The sequence below is a fragment of the Schistocerca serialis genome, chromosome 1, assembly GCF_023864345.2.
Source record: "Schistocerca serialis cubense isolate TAMUIC-IGC-003099 chromosome 1, iqSchSeri2.2, whole genome shotgun sequence".
NCBI lineage: Eukaryota > Metazoa > Arthropoda > Insecta > Orthoptera > Acrididae > Schistocerca > Schistocerca serialis.
In genome coordinates this window covers 1,261,291,653-1,261,310,459 of record NC_064638.1, presented here as the reverse complement: position 1 = coordinate 1,261,310,459, position 18,807 = coordinate 1,261,291,653, and the positions used below count along the sequence as shown (strand labels likewise).

At 39.5% G+C, this 18,807-nt stretch overlaps 1 protein-coding gene across 1 annotated transcript in view; it reads right to left on the bottom strand.

Moving 5' to 3' along the window:
* Positions 1-18,807, bottom strand: part of LOC126456806 (Down syndrome cell adhesion molecule-like protein Dscam2) — a 567,168-nt gene that overhangs the window by 88,799 nt on the left and 459,562 nt on the right. Inside the window, 4 exon segments of the mRNA XM_050092599.1 lie at positions 603-614; positions 2,643-2,771; positions 10,854-11,015; positions 12,664-12,810. Of these exon segments, the coding sequence (XP_049948556.1) occupies positions 603-614; positions 2,643-2,771; positions 10,854-11,015; positions 12,664-12,810 (450 nt within the window).

Here is an 18,807-nt window from a genome sequence, read left to right as displayed (position 1 = left end):
ATTTCAAGTGGACCCGTGAAAGTGTGCTTGCCATTTCCTCCTACAAGAATTGCTTAATTCAAGCAATCTGGATGCTTTATCATTCTTATTACTAACAGTTTCAAGTATGGAGCAGTAATATCCCACTGTTTTTCCATGCCTCACACACTTCTACCACTGTTTAGGCCTGAAGCAGTGAAAGTAACAACCTAGGACCACATCCTATACTGTGTTTATGTCTATACGTGTAACAACTGGCCATAGGGCTTCTAATCAAAATATCCCACCACCAAAACCTGTTTTCTCTCTACCGTCAGCTTTGGGTATCCCGAGGAGTGCTCCTTCTCTCTGAAGCTGCTGAAGGTTACTGCATCATCATTCTGGGTGCCCTTTGCTCAGACATCTTAACAATCTTCCATCAGGGACATTGTGATCGCTCTAGAGCCCAACAGCTCATACACCGTTATGTGTGCCTGCATGGTATACATGATACAGCCAGCAGCCCATTACTGTTTTAATCCTGGCCACTATGCTAGGGCTCTTGGTGTTAGATGCATCCCATTTTCCCCAAATGGTCTAACTGTCTTCCGCCTCAGCAGAAGCCACTAATAGAGCACCATCACATACTTTCACTTCTGTAGGTCTCCCTAGGGTCACTGTTTTAGAAACCTCTATTCTTACAATGGTATCTGTCATTACCATCCACCCCATTAAATCACTCTTCTAAATGCAGCAGTACGCTAAAGACAATCAAAATGCACATTACCCTTGATCCAGCAGCCGAGTTTCCCACTCTCCTCTCAAACATGCACAATGTTCCAATGTTACATCTAATGATGGGCAATGAAATACACCTAGACTTCATGATAACCTATATTTAGCCACAAACCAATGAGTTCTTAGGATGCTTGCCATTTAAAGTGAACCTGGGGCCATGTAAATTTCATTAAAATTCTGTGCTCACTGCAAGCAGTACCTCTCAATATCTATACTGAATATTAGTCTAATTTTATCTGATAAAACTTCTTTGTAGGTAACCAGATCATCTGAAATAAGTGTGTATCGTACCTGGTAAATCACTGCTGTATATGAGGAACAGTATTGGTCCTTCAGTAATTCCCTGGAGCATATCACATATTACTTCTATGTCTGTAGAAGGGTCTCCATCCAATTGGCGTTTTGTGTCAGTGAAGAATTTTTAAATCCAATCAAAAACTTTCTTAAATATCCCATAATATCACATTTTCTTTACTTGGCATTACTGTGGTAATCAAAAGCTTTTTGAAAGTCACAGGAACATGGAACCAGCCTGATTACCTCTATCCACAGAAATTCAAACATTGTATGCGAAGAGTGCAACTTTGATTTCACACAATTGTTGTTTATTGCTGATTCCTACAGAGGTAGGCATTTTTTCCAGGTTGGTCATTATTTTTGAACTCAGAACATATTTTAGGATTCTGCTACAAATAAAAGTGAGTGAAATGGGGTGGAGTTGCCTTTTGGTAAGTGGATGTGATCCATTATCTTTTCCAGTTGCTCAAATTGTGCAGCCTAAAGAACTGTTCTTTGCTCAAGGAACTGGCACCGTGTCAAAGCTATAGAGCCATAATGACATATCATCATCATCATCATCATAGTAGGATTCTAAGGGACTCGTAACTCCCGTGCCGATCTCACATGATTCCTCCAGATGCCCCTGTCTTATGCTGCCTCTTGCCAGTTATTTATTCCCAACCTTTCTCATGCAATTAATTTCATTGCGCCAAGTACTCCTGGGTCTCCCCCTTGGTCTTTTGCCAATAGCTTCTCACTGAATATTCTTAACACAATTTGGTCTTCTTTCATTCTCATCAGATGTCCAGCCCATTGCAGTCTTCTAGCATTTATTATGTTTACTATCGTTGGTTGTTGTGATAGCTCGTGGATTTCTATGTTGCGTCTTCTCTTCCAGCATTGTGATTCATACTCATAATGTGGACCAAATATTTTTCTATAAACTTTGTTCTCAGACACTTGTAAATGGTGGTGTTCTGTTACCGTTAGGCTCCATGTTTCTGTCCCATAGATTAGAACTGGTCTGATGATTGTATTATATAACTTTGTTTTAGTTTTCCTAGTCAGCAGTTTGGACCCTAAGAGATTTTTTACTGCATAATAGGCTCGATTAGCATTTTGCAGTCTCCTCAGACCAGGGTTTAAGAGTTAGGAAAATGGTTCTTTTAGCCTGTCATGAACTTTTGAACCACATATCAATGAAGTTTTATTTTCATCATCCTTAATTATCAGGAAGATAATTAAGAAGACATTTGTGTGGCTACATCACTTCGTATTGAGGCTCCAGAAAGGAAAAATGTGCTGAGCAACAGAAACTGGCAGTCTGCAAACTTCTTTACCATTTTCCTTCTTTTGTACATTTATCAACATAATACTTCAAATAATAGTGCAATCTGAATTAAGCTGTTGAGCAGTTCATTTTATATTACTGTCCATAGGTCAGTTTGCTTTGGATATGTGATGTTGTTGTTATAATACACAGTAATCACGATTGTACGCTTCAGTGTTTATGGTTTTATTTATTTAGACCTATATTTAGTCTTTCTCAATAAATTTCAATGTCACTGAACAACTTATACAAGACTGTTAACTAACCTTTTGCGGACTGTTTTTCTCATTGCAGTAAACAGAGTACTGCGTAATAATACCATTTGGATGTTCAGGGGGCATCCACGAGACCAAAATGGAATCCGATGTCAGTGAAAGTGCTTTGACAAAAGCTGGTGGACCAGGAACTGAAACCAAAAACAAAGTTTGTATGCTTAATTAAAAGTATATTACATTACTTAAGTTCTCTACTACATGTTAACATTTGGAATGAAATCAAGATGAGATTTCTTATTGTCTATATGGGCTGGAGATTGTTAAGAAACAGGCTGTGGTGTCACTTAAGACATTAGCTAATGTCAAATAGCTGGCAGCAGCACATATGGAATATCAAGAAGTGATGTAAACTAATGGCATAATTTGAAGGTAAAAAGACAATAAAACATAAATTATAACCTCTTGATATTCACAAGAGAATAATAATTCCTTCTGTAAGGGAACAAAACTACAGCAGAACTTGGGGCAGAAGACAGAGCTCAGACCCAATAATCAGCACACATACACTGAGCCACTGCCAGCCACCACTGGTCATTGAACTGCATGATCAGCAGAAGCAAATGCCTCTGCACTGTCAAACCTCTGCAAGCCCTTGCCTGAGCCAGCCTTCAGGAAGTTACAGCAGCCTGTCTTACTGCTTGTTACAACAGGCACCTTAGTCATCACCCCTGTTCCAGATCATTAGGCATGCCATACAAACATAGCCACTACCAAGAAGTCAGCATGGAGCAGCAGCATTTAAAACTGCCTGAACCAGTTGTCACTGTTCAACCAGCTGGGTAATGAAATGGCTCCAATTTTGCATCAACCACAGTCTTAGAGTCTTCGCCGTAACTATGCCACCACTGCCACTATCATCACCAGGTTGCAAGTGAGGACCACTGCCCAACTGCTCAGGCCCTGGCAGCCAATATTCTGCTGCCATCCCAACAAGTCTGCAAGCTACTGCTTTCCAGGTATTGGTTCAGAGCTACACTCTGGGTAACACCATCATGTTCTGCAATGCCTGTCAATGCTCTGGGCCACCTCATCTGCAGTGGACCATATGTGGTGCTGGCCGCCTTTGCCAATGCAGTCCTGGCACACCAACTACGCCAGGTAAGTGCACCATGTGTGAGTAGCACACTGTGCTGCCTCGCCTGCCACTGCAAGAGGAATATTACAAGAGAATGATGAACCTCAACAGGCATGAGAGCATATCTGAATGACTGCACACGCTGAGTAAATTAATAGAGAACTGTTCATGCTCCCTGCTTGTTTGTCTGCAGCTGTTCCACAACATCAGACCTGTCTCCCAAGCCATCTATGAACATCACAATACTCTAGGAAGACTCTAGCACATCCTGCTTCTTCTGACCAGCTACTTTCAATGTCCACAGGGAACATCTTACTTCTGTTGTGTTACAGTTTTGGTGACAGAAGCAGATGGTTTGGAGACTGAGGGATCACTGACAACAAAGAAAATATGCATTGTTCTGATATCAGCAGATTGCAAATGGTGATTCAACTGGGACAGCAACATGAGTATCACCACAGACTTTTAATTTTCAGTTGTGGGATCTGTGCATCCTGGTGTATTTGAAGCCTTGTATCCTAGTTGTTCAGTAAGTCAGATGCAGTATTTGGCAAAGGCCCAAAGACTGAACCCCTAACATTGGTAACCTTTACACAATGTAAATGACAAGGGGATGATGATGTAATTTGTTGGGTTTGTTATTCAAAAGGTCACTACACAAGTCAGTATGAGGAGGATGCCTAGCTTGGTAAATCTTGGGTGTCAAGAGGAATTTTGATCAGGCCAAAGTAGCCGTAAGTATTTCTTGTAAATAATAATTTTGTAAAGTACAATGGTTACTGTAAATAGTAAAGCTTAGGCAAAAGGTTAGACGAGCTTTTATGTTAGGTTCAGATTACAGGGAATATGGAAATAATTCGAATTTAGTTTTGAAGGAAATTCTACAATAATGTATCAAATAAAAGGAATGGCAGCTGAAGGCATCACAAAATCATTAAAAAAATTTATTGCAGCTGGGGATCTTGTCACAATGAAGATTATTGGCAGTTCAAATAATTGGTAAAGTGTGTATTATGAAAGTTAGTGATTATGATTTATTCCCAAGTGTAGGCAGATATAAGCTAGAAATAAATAGTGATAGTTCAGCACTGAGCTAGTAGAGCCACAACAGAATCAGATGATTCAGATTTTCTGTCTTTACATTATGTGACACTGCCCCAAATGAGCAATACGCTGAGGCATCATATGGAGGAGAGATAATTGTTAGACTTCACAATATCAATCAAACCATTCCAGTTCTGCCAGGACACAATGCACATAAATAGCAGTAAATCCACCAATGATGTCTGTAGAAATTAGCCACTACAGGAGACTGTGACGGGAAGTTTTTCGAAGGTTTTCAGAGCTGTATAATGGGCAGGAGGGTAGCCCAGGAAATGGTATATCAGGCTAAGAGGTATAAATGTGTTACGGGTACAGAAGGATGGCTGGAGAGCATCCATGACCTGAGTAGTAAGACAGTGATATTAAGGAACTCAGGCAGTGAAATACACTTATCTTGTCTCCCAGAATGAGAGGAATCAGTGAGTTTAGATTATTGAGGTTCATTATGAAGTAATGTGAGGAATACGAGGGTTATGTGTGTGTTGTGAGGATGAAGTCCGTGAATTGTGTTCATTACATAGTTCTGCTTGCTGAATACCACTGAGTACATGACAATAGCAACACTTGCATTGACTACTTTCTACTGTAAATAGTTTATATTACTGATTCAGTTACAATGATGACGCAACAAGATAATATGCATATGTTGTTGTTGTGGTCTTCAGTCCTGAGACTGGTTTGATGCAGCTCTCCATGCTACTCTATCCTGTGCAAGCTTCTTCATCTCCCTGTACCTACTGCAACCTACATCCTTCTGAATCTGCTTAATGTATTCATCTCTTGGTCTCCCTCTACGATTTTTACCCTCCACGCTGCCCTCCAATACTAAATTGGTGATCCCTTGATGCCTCAGAACATGTCCTACCAACCGATCCCTTCTTCTGGTCAAGTTGTGCCACAAACTTCTCTTCTCCCCAATCCTATTCAATACTTCCTCATTAGTTATGTGATCTACCCATCTAATCTTCAGCATTCTTCTGTAGCACCACATTTTGAAAGCTTCTATTCTCTTCTCGTCCAAACTATTTATCGTCCATGTTTCACTTCCATACATGGCTACACTCCATACAAATACTTTCAGAAATGACTTCCTGACACTTAAATCTATACTCGATGCTAACAAATTTCTCTTCTTCAGAAACGCTTTCCTTGCCTTTGCCAGTCTACATTTTATATCCTCTCCACTTCGACCATCATCAGTTATTTTGCTCCCCAAATAGCAAAACTCCTTTACTACTTTAAATTTCTCATTTCCTAATCTAATTCCCTCAGCATTACCAGACTTAATTCGACTACATTCCATTATCCTCGTTTTGCTTTTGTTGATATTCATCTTATATCCTCCTTTCAAGACACTTGTCCATTCCGTTCAACTGCTCTTCCAAGTCCTTTGCTGTCTCTGACAGAATTACAATGTCATCGGCGAACCTCAAAGTTTTTATTTCTTCTCCCTGGATTTTAATACCTACTCCAAATTTTTCTTTTGTTTCCTTTACTGCTTCCTCAATATACAGATTGAATAACATCGGGGAGAGGCTACAACCCTGTCTTACTCCCTTCCCAACCACTGCTTCCCTTTCATGTCCCTCGACTCTTATAACTGCCATCTGGTTTCTGTACAAATTGTAAATAGCCATTCACTCCCTGTATTTTACCCCTGCCACCTTCAGAATTTGAAATAGAGTATTCCAGTCAACATTGTCAAAAGCTTTCTCTAAGTCTACAAATGCTAGAAACGTAGATTTGCCTTTCCTTAATCTAGCTTCTAAGATAAGTCGTAAGGTCCGTATTGCCTCACGTGTTCCAGTATTTCTACGGAATCCAAACTGATCTTCCCCAAGGTCTGCTTCTACTAGTTTTTCCATTCGTCTGTAAAGAATTCGTGTTAGTATTTTGCAGCTGTGGCTTATTAAACTGATTGTTCGGTAATTTTCACATCTGTCAACACCTGATTTCTTTGGGATTGGAATTATTATATTCTTCTTGAAGTCTGAGGGTACTTCGCCTGTCTCATACATCTTGCTCACCAGATGGTAGAGTTTTGTCAGGACTGGCTCTCCCAAGGCCATCAGTAGTTCCAATGGAATGTTGTCGACTCTGGGGGCCTCATTTCGACTCAGGTCTTTCAGTGCTCTGTAAAACTCTTAACGCAGTATCGTATCTCCCATTTCATCTACATCTACATCCTATTCCATTTCCATAATATTGTCCTCAAGTACATCGCCCTTGTATAGACCCTCTATATACTCCTTCGACCTTTCTGCTTCCCTTCTTTGCTTAGAACTGGGTTTCCATCTGAGCTCTTGATGTTCATACAAGTGGTTCTCTTATCTCCAAAGGTCTCTTTAATTTTCTTGTAGGCAGTATCTATCTTACCCCTAGTGAGATAACCCTCTACATCCTTACATTTGTCCTCTAGCCATCCCTGCTTAGCCATTTTGCACTTCCTGTCGATCTCATTTTTAAGACGTTTGTATTCCTTTTTTCATGCTTCATTTACTGCATTTTTATATTTTCTCCTTTCATCAATTAAATTCAATATTTCTTCTGTTACCCAAGGATTTCTACTAGCCCTCGTCTTTTTACCTACTTGATCCTCTGCTGCCTTCACTACTTCATCTCTCGAAGCTACCCATTCTTCTTCTACTGTATTTCTTTCCCCCATTCCTGTCAATTGTTTCCTTATGCTCTCCCTGAAACTCTGTACAATCACTGGTTCTTTCAGTTTATCCAGGTCCTATCTCCTTAAATTCCCACCTTTTTGCAGTTTCTTCAGTTTTAATCTACAGGTCATAACAAATAGATTGTGGTCAGAGTCCACATCTGCCCCTGGAAATGTCTTACAATTTAAAACCTGGTTCCTAAATCTCTGTCTTACCATTATATAATCTATGCATATAGATAAACATAAATGAGTTATGGAGGTCAACGAATGCCTAGTTCTTTGGTGTCAGTGCAGGCAAGCACAAGATATGTTGTTTGTGTAAACATGTGACTTAACTTAATGTGATGAATGTGGGAAATGAGAATTTTAGCATGTAAATATTAAGTCATAAGACAAACTGATAGGATGGCTCCCTGAAGCCCATTCCTCCCCCAAGGTGTGAAATATGTAACTGCTAGCAGGACTAAAAGTTAGTTGAAGTGAAGAGTGTGCAATGAGAACACAGAGACTCAGTGGTGAGCCATGTGTTAGTGTGACTGAAAACAGAAGTGCAAGCAATGTAAAGAACCAAGTGTCACTATGAGTGAAACTGGAAATGTGAAGTACAAATACTTGTGTATAAGTTAGTGCACAAGTTGCAGCAAAATTTTCAATGGAATTCCAAGGGTGTAATCTTTTTTGAGAGAACTGTAATGAAATAAAACTATAGTAGAGCTCGGAGCAGAATGTGGAGCTCAGCGCTGTAATCAAGGCACAGCCACAGTGGGCTGGCACTGGTCATTGAACTGCATGATCAGTGAAAGCAACTGCTTCCAGGTCATTAAACCTTGCATGCCAACTCTCAGGCCATCCATTGGGAAGATACTACAGTCCAACCTACTCCCAGTTGCGACAAACACCCTAGTCACTGCCCCTCCTCCTGATTTTTGGTGTCATGCAAACACAGCCACTATTGCAAAGTCAGCAGGGAGCAGCAGCAATTTTACCTTCCCAAACCAGCCCACCACTGTTCAACTAGCTGGGCAACAAAACACTGCCATCTGTATCAGCTGCAGCCTTTGAGTATTTGTGGTACCACTGCCATCACTGGTCCACAAATAAGAGACCACTGCCTGACTGCCCAGGCCCTGGCAGCTAAAACTCTGCTACCATGTCAAAGAGTCTTTCCCCACCACCACTTTCCAGCCACTGGTTCAGAGGTACACTCTAAGCGACACTGCTACACGCTGCAATGCCTGTCATAACTACCAGCTGTCTAACACTGCAGAGAGCCATATGTGGTGCTTGGCCACCTCTGTCAACTCAGTTGTGGCATACCAACTCACAGCAATACAAGTATGTGTGAATGTGTGTACTTGTGCTAGAGAAACAGCTACTGCTCAAAAGCTGGTGTAAATGCTGTTTTCTGTTATGTGTTTCTGTGATCTGTTCATCAATCCTCTGTTGGGGAGTGGTTGGCTTTCCTTTATTTTATGTAACATACATATATGTATATTCAGTCCTTTACAGGGCACGTACATTAAAAAATGAATGTAACACAAATGTTTACGCACCTTCAACAATTGCTATAGTTTGTATTCCGCATGATGAACATAATTTTGTGGATAAATAAATAATTTTAAACAATGAAACTTAACAAAGATTGTAGTAAAATAGTGCACATACTGATTTGTCATCAGAATGACACATCAGCTGTAAAAGCATATATGGATAATGGAAATTCCAGTATCACTCAGTCACCTCTAGAATTACAGTAACACGGCAGGATTACAAGACCATCCATCTTCTTGGACAACAAATCCCACTGGATGTATTGACAGACCAATCAATGTAATTATGCATGTGTTTGGCAAAGTTGTGTGGCACAGAAGGATACATCTGGTGGTGCCAGGTCACAAAAAACACCTGCAGCATATTTAAGGGCTGCTGTGGACCTCCACGATTTCAGCTGTCGCAACCAGCTGATGTTTACAGCAAGCTCTCCAGTGCACTTATTGACAACCTTTTCTCCTGGATTCTGATTTAGGCTTTATTATTATCTAGCGCACACACCTGCCTGTCTGCCTAATGCAGTACTGACTTCTCCACATTCAACTGACAGTTGGGTTTTCAGTGAGTAAACCAACAGCATATGGATGCACAGAGAGTGTGGTTCAATTCCAGTATTTCCCTTTGAATCTACAATGTTCTCCTGCATCAACAATGTGAGCTATTCAACAAACTTACAGTTTAATTGATTAAAGGAGAAAATACAAAAATGCAGTAAGTGAAGCAGGCATAAAGCAATACAAATGTCTCAAAAATGAGATCGACAGGAAGTGCAAAATGTCTAAGCAGGGATGGCTAAAGGACAAATGTAAGGATGTAGAGGCTTATCTCACAAGGGGTAAGATAGATACTGCCTACAGGAAAATTAGAGAGATCTTTGGAGAAAAGAAAACCACTTGCATGAATATCAAGAGCTCCTAAATTTGCTCAAAGGAATGTTCTCACAAAAAAGCTTTTAACCAACATCATATAAGATGAAATATTAATGGGAAACAAAAAGGCAAGTCAGTATTCAAACCATGAATTCCGTTCATTTCAACTAACTTATCACTCGGCTTTCAAAGACTATCATTTTTACAGTAAGATTAGTGTAAAAACGACTATCTACAGAACAAAAGGCAAACATTCTAATGTTGTGGAGTGCACTGAAAAGAATTAAGTTTCTTGTGCAGAAAACTATATCTAGTATGCTTGCATGTTGAATAGTTACAAAATTTATTCACCTTTGCACCCAAAAGCAAAACACCAAATGCAGTTTGTAACAATATACTTTGAATAAATTAGATGCCATACAAAGGGCGCAATTATAAGATGAAATGAGTAAATGACCAAGCAAAGTGGATTCTTTTCAGCTAATGTTGTGAAGAGCAGTGGGCAGGGGAGGAGGAGGGGGGTGGGACAGATGGCCATGACACCACACACAGGTGACAGTCTTGCCATGACAATGTTCATGTGAATGTGTGTGGGCGTGTGTGCATGTGCATATCTACATATAAGCTACTGTGGTTTTTTTTTTTTTTTTTTTTTATTTTTTTTTTTTTTTTTTATTTTTTTTTTTTTTTTTTTTTTTTTAAATAGTGGCTCCACTGATAAATGGTATGTGTGTGGTTCATTGTTCTAATTTTTTGTCAGAAGCAATATTTACAAAATATAATCTTCCTTCAAACTCCAAAATTATCTAAAGCTCTCTGTAAGTTATTCAAATCATTTGAGGTACGAGGACTTCACTGCCACTCCAACCAAAAAGTCAACTGTGAAATTAATCAATGAAGACAATGTACTACATAATTAACTTTAAAAGTTTTGTCTATTAGAACTTACCATCCTGTTCTGTGGTGCAAAAAACAGAGCTGCTCAGTATTCCATCACCTACACTTGTGTAGGCCAACAATCTGATGGAATAATTTGTGAATTTGAGGAGCCCATGTAGATAAGTTTCCAGGCTAGAAGTTCGCTTCACCTCACTGCCAGCTGCCTGAAGATCTGAAATTTGAAGAAACAGAAACGCTTTTTCCACTGCTTTTGAAGTTGTGGAAATAAGACACTGCAATATCTGAATTTAAGTTGCCTGAATTGTGAAATCAAGGAAACTGAACACAAAATGATAACTACAAGTGATAATAAATGGTAACACTCATCCAGTGGACAGCAATACCTTCAAAAAAGTTACCATATCTGTAAGTTTCATTATCTGAAGCTGAATAGAAAGACTAGGCAGTATGAGTAGATAAATGTAAGTAAAACTGTGAGGTCTATAAGTTTCATTACACGAAGAGAAAGACAAGGCAGTATTAGTAAATAATATGTGAGTAACAGTAAGAATAACCCAAAGTCTTTCCATTCCTTAAGGAACCCATACCCTCAGAATTTTAAGAGTAACCTTTTCCATGACCCCTAACAACTTTCTTGCACCACCTCATAGAGGCATTTTTGAAAATGTTTGCCACTCTGTTTCGTAATATTATTTCTCTCTTCTGTCTATCCCATTCAGAAAAGTTATTAACAAAATTCTTTCAATTTATCTCAATTTGGTATCTAATTTTCCATTGTTGTATTTATGTAATCATTCAACTTCCAATAAGAGTAGTATGAAAATGATAGTTGTTACTCACCATATAGCAGAAATGCTGAGTTGCAGATTGGCAGAACAAACAGACTGTGTCACACAATAAGCTTTCAGCCAACAAGGCCTTTGTCAAAAATAGTCAACAAGCTCTCTCTCTCTCTCTCTCTCTCTCTCTCTCTCTCTCTCTCACACACACACACACGCACACAAATGCAACTCTCACACACACATGACCACAGCCTGTGGTCACGTGTGTGACAGTTGCATTTGTTTGTTTGTGTGTGTGTGTGTGTGTGTGTGTGTGTGTGTGCCTGTTGACTGTTTCTGACAAAGGCCTTGTTGGCTGAAAGCTTACTGAGTGACAGTCTGTTTGTTCTGCCTATGTGTGACTCAGCATCTTCACTATATGGTGAGTACCAACTATCCTTTTCATAGTATTGTCACATTCCATCTTGGATTTTCCATTTCAAATAGTCATTCCAAAATAACTGACATTCGTACTATGCTGTCATCAGTGCGGCCAGAAATTTTTTTTTATCAAATACCCAATGATATATCTTATGTGACGGGCAGTGAAGTTAAGTTTGAAAACAAACTGAAAAAGTTACTTCTTGACAACTCCTTTTACTCTGTGGAAGAACTTCTATTTTGTAAAGTGTAACGGATGGTGGGTAGGAATTACTGAATCACATCTGTATTTAAAAAAAATTATAAAAACTTGTAAATGGTCAGCATGTGCCATATTTATACATAAATGAGTAATGTGAAAGTGAGATAACCCATTCCACATGTTTACTATAAACCCTTTTGGACCCACAGTCAGACTATGTCCAACTTCACAATTTTCTGCTACACCTCTGATGTCAGACAATGTCCGAAACATTACCATTAGTGTAAAATAAATATGAGTTGGGGAAAACATGGTGAGTAGAAAAATTGAATTGGAAAGAGTTGATCACAAATATCCATGGAATATGAAACTAACCAACAATGAACATCTCATCATTTCACATGAGCAACTACGAGAAATAGTACACAACTGTGACTGATGGGTTTCTTACTTACCAGAATCAGTCATGACCGGTTTATAAACAACTTTGTATCCTTGTATGACACCCCCATGATGCTGTGTTGGTGGTGGAGACCATTTCACTTTCACACTCTGTGATGATAGAGGAGAACACGTCACATTTTGTGGAGCAGCTTCTGGTACTGTAAACAAGTAACAAATGGTACAATTTCTGATTTTTGAAATTTCAGATAGTAATATGGGTCAGGTACTAAAGAGATGATGTATATAAGAAAAAACAATGAAAAGAAAATAGTAAAAATTAATAATGAAATCATATACACAGTTTCCATATATTTTGAATAACATCTGGTCACCTGAATTACTGCTGTCTTAGCTACTGATACTTCACTGAGTCTGTCTGACACAAATTTTGTTGTGAAAAGTTTTAATTCATTCTCCAGCTGTAATTTCTGATGTGACATTGTACATTACTATCAAGGGCTTACATTTTACTGGTGGCTACAGCGTTGTTCACTGCATTTTTTTTTTCTCAACTAGTTCTGTAAATTTCTCCATAGGTTTGCATCTCATTTTTGTCTGAGCATCACTGTTTGGCTTGCATTGACTATTTTTGCAGCTGTGATGGCATTCTGCAGATGTGCAGTTGCAGTTGCCTCATTAACATACAGCATAAATTCTTTCTTGATGTTATTCTCTCTAGACTTCCGATTTTCATTTTCTAATTCTGATGTTTTTTATCTGAGCCTGTTGTTTTCTTTTTCTAACCCCCTCCATTAGTCTCATTAGACTGCCTTGGTCAAATACAACTTGTTATATATTCTACCAAGTATATAACATTGTTCATATAAATACTGTTTTACTGTTATATTATTATTATTATCAGTGTACATATTATTATTATTAGCATACAAATTATTGTAACTGTTATGTTAGTTTATGACATGTCTCCTGTAAATACACAAAACAGACTGCAAATTTACATGATGATAGGTCTAAACCACAGCTCACAGTTGCTCACAATCCTACTTTACTGTTAAGTTCAGGTGTTTTTCCTACATTTATCTTTTTAAATTGTTGTATTTTCCTGTCTATAATTTTTTAACTTCAAAAATGACACTACAACACACACACATCCATTACAGACACCTACCCTCAAAAGATACACTTAGCACATCCGCCCTCTCTTGCTCTCTCTTACTTACACACACACACACACACACACACACACACTATGAAGAAATGGGCCATTGTAAAGAGGAAGAAAAGCCTGTCCCACTAGGCAGCAGAATCTATCCCTCGGGGGGCCCCATGCCAATAATATTGTAACACATTCTTTCTTACATACTGTCTGGCTTTTCTACACACAATATATGATATTTAGAAGAAGAGAAACTCCTCCATTGTACTATTCATCATGGTATCCAGCCACTGTTTGGTATTTTAACACGGACATAATTTTAATGTGAGTTGAGTCTGGATTCAAGATCAAAGCAATGTCTCGAGGATTTGCCACTAGTCTGCAAAATTGTCTTAGGCCCTCAACTATTTTACATTTTCAAGCACAGAATAAGTGTTTTTCAAAATTAAAGACAGTTTGGCCATACAACAGCGACAACTACCTAATAAAACAGATTTTGTCTTTAGTAGCTGAATGAAGACAATATATTCTGTGTATTGTTTGAAAAGGCTATGAGAGGCTGTCTCTTAACAAAGTTCCATCTCAGTGAGGTTGGTAAATACTGTCTGTGAAATGCAGAAACAGAAAACTTAGTATTTGGAGCAGGTTGAAAAGTGTTAATTAGGATAAAATATGATAATTAGTGAGAAAGCATGGTATCAATTTGGCACAGAGAACATACTGGAGTTGTGTATCTGGACATTCCTACTTGATACATGAACAACATATATGCAAAGGGTGCAAGATGTCTATGCCTCTTCCTCTCTTACAAATGGACACATCCTCATAAACCAGACTTGATAAGGAAACTTGATTCCCTCAAAATTTTCATGAATAACAACTCACAGTTTTAAAATGAAAAGAAAAAAAAGACAAACATTCATCACATAGGAAAATAATAGCAACAATCCTCTTGAACTTCAGAACACGAACATAAAGAGAAAAATCAAAACAGGAACAAAAGTAAAGAAATGTTTCAAAATTCACCTGTTCTGGTTCTAACTGAAGAAAAATCAGACCATAATGAACTGGAAGGTATACTGTTATGGAACTACTCATTACATTAAAATTATATCCCATTCTGGGCTCTAACGCAAATCCTTGCTCTTCATGATACACTGTTACCGATTATGCCACTGAAACAGAACTCATGAATTGCCTTCACAGCCTAAGTTCTTGTAAAGTGAAAGATGCATTCCAGAAACAACCCTCATGATGAGAATAAGCATACCTCCATTGCATTCTGTGTCCCAGTTGTGCTAATAAAGCAAAATATTCAGAAAAAGTCTGCTGGCATAAGTGAAGTCTCTTATGTATTGATAGCTCACTCTACAAGGGCATTACTTTTTAAAGGCATGGATTTAGATACACTTTTAACTTATAAGAAAATTTCAAAAATTACAAAAGGTGCTAAATAGAATGACCAAACTGAATAGAGACGAATTTTGTTTGAAAACATGTTATTCAAAGTCATAAGAAATTATTCAGATCATGACTATAAATTTCACAGTGAAGAGACTGTTTTCTAACCATGGAAAATACAGGATGGAATAATGACAATATTATGAAAAGGACAGTTGCTTCTCACCGTATAGCGGAGACGACGAGTTGCACATAGGCACAACAAAAAGACTGTCAAACAAAGCTTTCGGCCCAACATGCCTTCATCAGAATTAGACAACACACACACACAAATGCAACTCACACACACACATGTCCACAGTCTCTGGCTGCCAAGGTTTGTCCGACAGTCTTTTTGTTGTGCCTATCTGTGACTAAGCATTTCCACTATATGATGAGTAGCAACTATCCTTTACATAATACTGTCAGACTGATTTTTAAGAAAGAAGAAAGTTTTGAACAGTCTAATTAAAGAAAGATGTTGACTGGAAGTTATGCCAACCAACTGTCTGGACAAAAACATCCAAACTTAGTGTCCTGAGACTTGTAATTTTATTAGTATTGCATGATATTCAAGGGATAGCTCTTTTACTTCATTTATTGTATCATAGGCTATCCACAGGTGCAGTCCCAATGATCTCTTCCTTGTGTCTACCCTAATATCCTGAGGCAAGTGTTGGGGGAAGTCATAATATGTTAGTATGAAGTGGTCTGTGTTCTTCCAAAGCTCATCACAATCTCCAGGTTTTTTGTATCAAATCTCTGAAGAACTAACACCAAACTGACATACCAGAAAACTATATATTAAGTCAGTACTTTACTGTGATGCTTCACCCCCCAGAGTTACAGAAGAAGCCAACTATATGAAGTCAGCACAATTCAGCTGCAAGACAGATGCTATATCAGAAGAAACCTCAGAAACAATGCCTCCAACAGATACAGGGATAGAATAGAAATTCACCGCCACAGGGCATACTCTGTTTATAGAATCATGTGAATATAAGAAAAAACATTGCCACTGGTAAGACATACCGTATCACTGAAGTGACACAGCTGAAGTCTAAGTAACAACATAAATATATTTAAAAACAAAGATGATGTGACTTACCATACGAAAGCGCTGGCAGGTCGATAGAAACACAAACAGACACATAAATACACACAAAATTCAAGCTTTTGCAACAAACTGTTGCCTCATCAGGAAAGAGGGAAGGAGAGGGAAAGACGAAAGGAAGTGGGTTTTAAGGGAGAGGGTAAGGAGTCATTCCAATCCCGGGAGCGGAAAGACTTACCTTAGGGGGAAAAAAGGACGAGTATACACTCGCACACACACATATCCATCCACACATATACAGACACAAGCAGACATATTTAAAGACAAATTTGTCTTTAAATATGTCTGCTTGTGTCTGTATATGTGTGGATGGATGTGTGTGTGTGTGTGTGTGTGTGTGTGTGTGTGTGTGTGTGCGAGTGTATACCCGTCCTTTTTTCCCCCTAAGGTAAGTCTTTCCACTCCCGGGATTGGAATGACTCCTTACCCTCTCCCTTAAAACCCACTTCCTTTCGTCTTTCCCTCTCCTTCCCTCTTTCCTGATGAGCCAACAGTTTGTTGCGAAAGCTTGAATTTTGTGTGTATGTATGTGTCTGTTTGTGTTTCTATCGACCTGCCAGCGCTTTCGTATGGTAAGTCACATCATCTTTGTTTTTAAATATATTTTTCCCGCATGGAATGTTTCCCTCTATTATATTGATAACAACATAAATAAATATTTTATGAATACAGCTATAAACGTTCATTTTAGATGTAAATAAATCATACCCTTCCTTTATTTACATATATTAGGAGTAAAGGAAAGAAGTCAATGAATAGTGGAAGTGTCGAATCTTCAACAGGCACAAATAAAAGAATGAAACTTAGCTAGCTTTTGGATGAATACATACACATGCAGGCACGTGTGCACTTGCGAATGCCCGCTTCCCCCATACATGCACACACACCTGTTGAACTACAGAGCACCAGCTAAATACACGATGTCAGGACTGCAGTTCGAAAGGTGGCTGGGTTGATAGAGATGTGTTGGGTATGGTGGGGTGGGGACACAAAGGCTAGGAGTGGCTGGGAGGCTTGGGGACAAGTGGCTGATGGCTCAGAGAAAGGCACAAGTTGTGCAAAATAGAAATTTAAGAGGGAGAGGAAGCAGGTGCATGGGACAGGGATGCAACACATGCGCACCAGAGCCAGTGTGTTTATGTGGCACATGGTGGTGATGGTGGGGTGAAGTGGACTGGGAGGGGGTGACAGAACAGAGGCAGGGGAAAGTGCTCAGTGGAGGATGTGGGTGAAGGGGTTACCATAGATTGAGGCCAGGAGGATTGCAAGAACAAAGGACGTGTTGCAAGGATAACACCTATCTACACAGTTCAGAATAGCTGGTGGTGGAGGCGAATGATCTAGATGGCACAGTTGTGAAGTAGCAATTGAAACTGTATAAGATGTTCTCAGCACTATGTTCTGAGAATGGATGGTCAACTCAGCTCTTCATTGCAATTTTCAGTGGCCATTCATTGTGGTGAACAGTTGGCTGGAGGTTATGGCCACATAAAATTCTCTGCAGAAATTACAACAGAGCTGATGTATGGCATGGCTGCTTTCACAAGTGAGCCTGCCTCTGATGTGATAAGCCTGTGATGGGACTAGAGTAGTATGTGGTGGATAGGTGAATCAGGTAGGCCTTGCATCTGGGTCTACCATGGGGTTACAGAGATATGACATCTGAGGGAAGTGCTTGGGATTGGGAGTGCCATAAGGATGGACCAGGATGTGTTTTAGGACTGGTTGGTAACAGAATACAATTTTAGAAGGGGTGAGAAGAATTGTGGGTAGGGTGTCCTTCATTTCTGGGCACAAGGAAAGATAGTAGATGCCCTGTCACAATACATGACACAGTTGCTCCAGGCATCAATAGTGGCAAGTAGGGCTCCAGACAGTATCAGAGGACAGTTGAGAGTCAGTGAAGGAAGTGGTTCATTTCTTTAATATGAGAGACTAGGCTAGGGGTAATGTTGGAGTGAGGAGTAACATGGTTTCAGGGGAAATATTCTGAGATGGGCCTAAGGATATGAACAAGAATTGGAGATAATCCTGGACTTTGGGATGGGATCATTATGGCAGGGCTTGTAGGTCAAGGAGGCAGGCAGTCGGGCAGATGCCTTCTGTCAAGTATATGAGAGTTATCCATGCAATTCATCCTTTTTTTTCCACAACCATTCTGCTCTGTCTCCACTAACCACCTGCACCAACATCCTCTTCCCAACAGTCTTCTATACCCATTTTCCGTCACCATACTCAATCCACTCCCCCATGTCATAGTCATTATGCGTGCCAACATCCGAGCCCCAGTGCTCACATTCACAGCCCAGCCCTATTCTGTATTTCTATCTCACACACCTGCTGCACCCCTACGAGCTGTCAGTCACCCTTCTCCAAACCCTCCCTTCCACTCCCAGCCTCTTTTATCCCCTCACCCACCCCGCCTGACATAAGCCCCCCTCCAGTTTACCTGCTGAACTGCGTCCCAGCATTGTGTATTCAGCA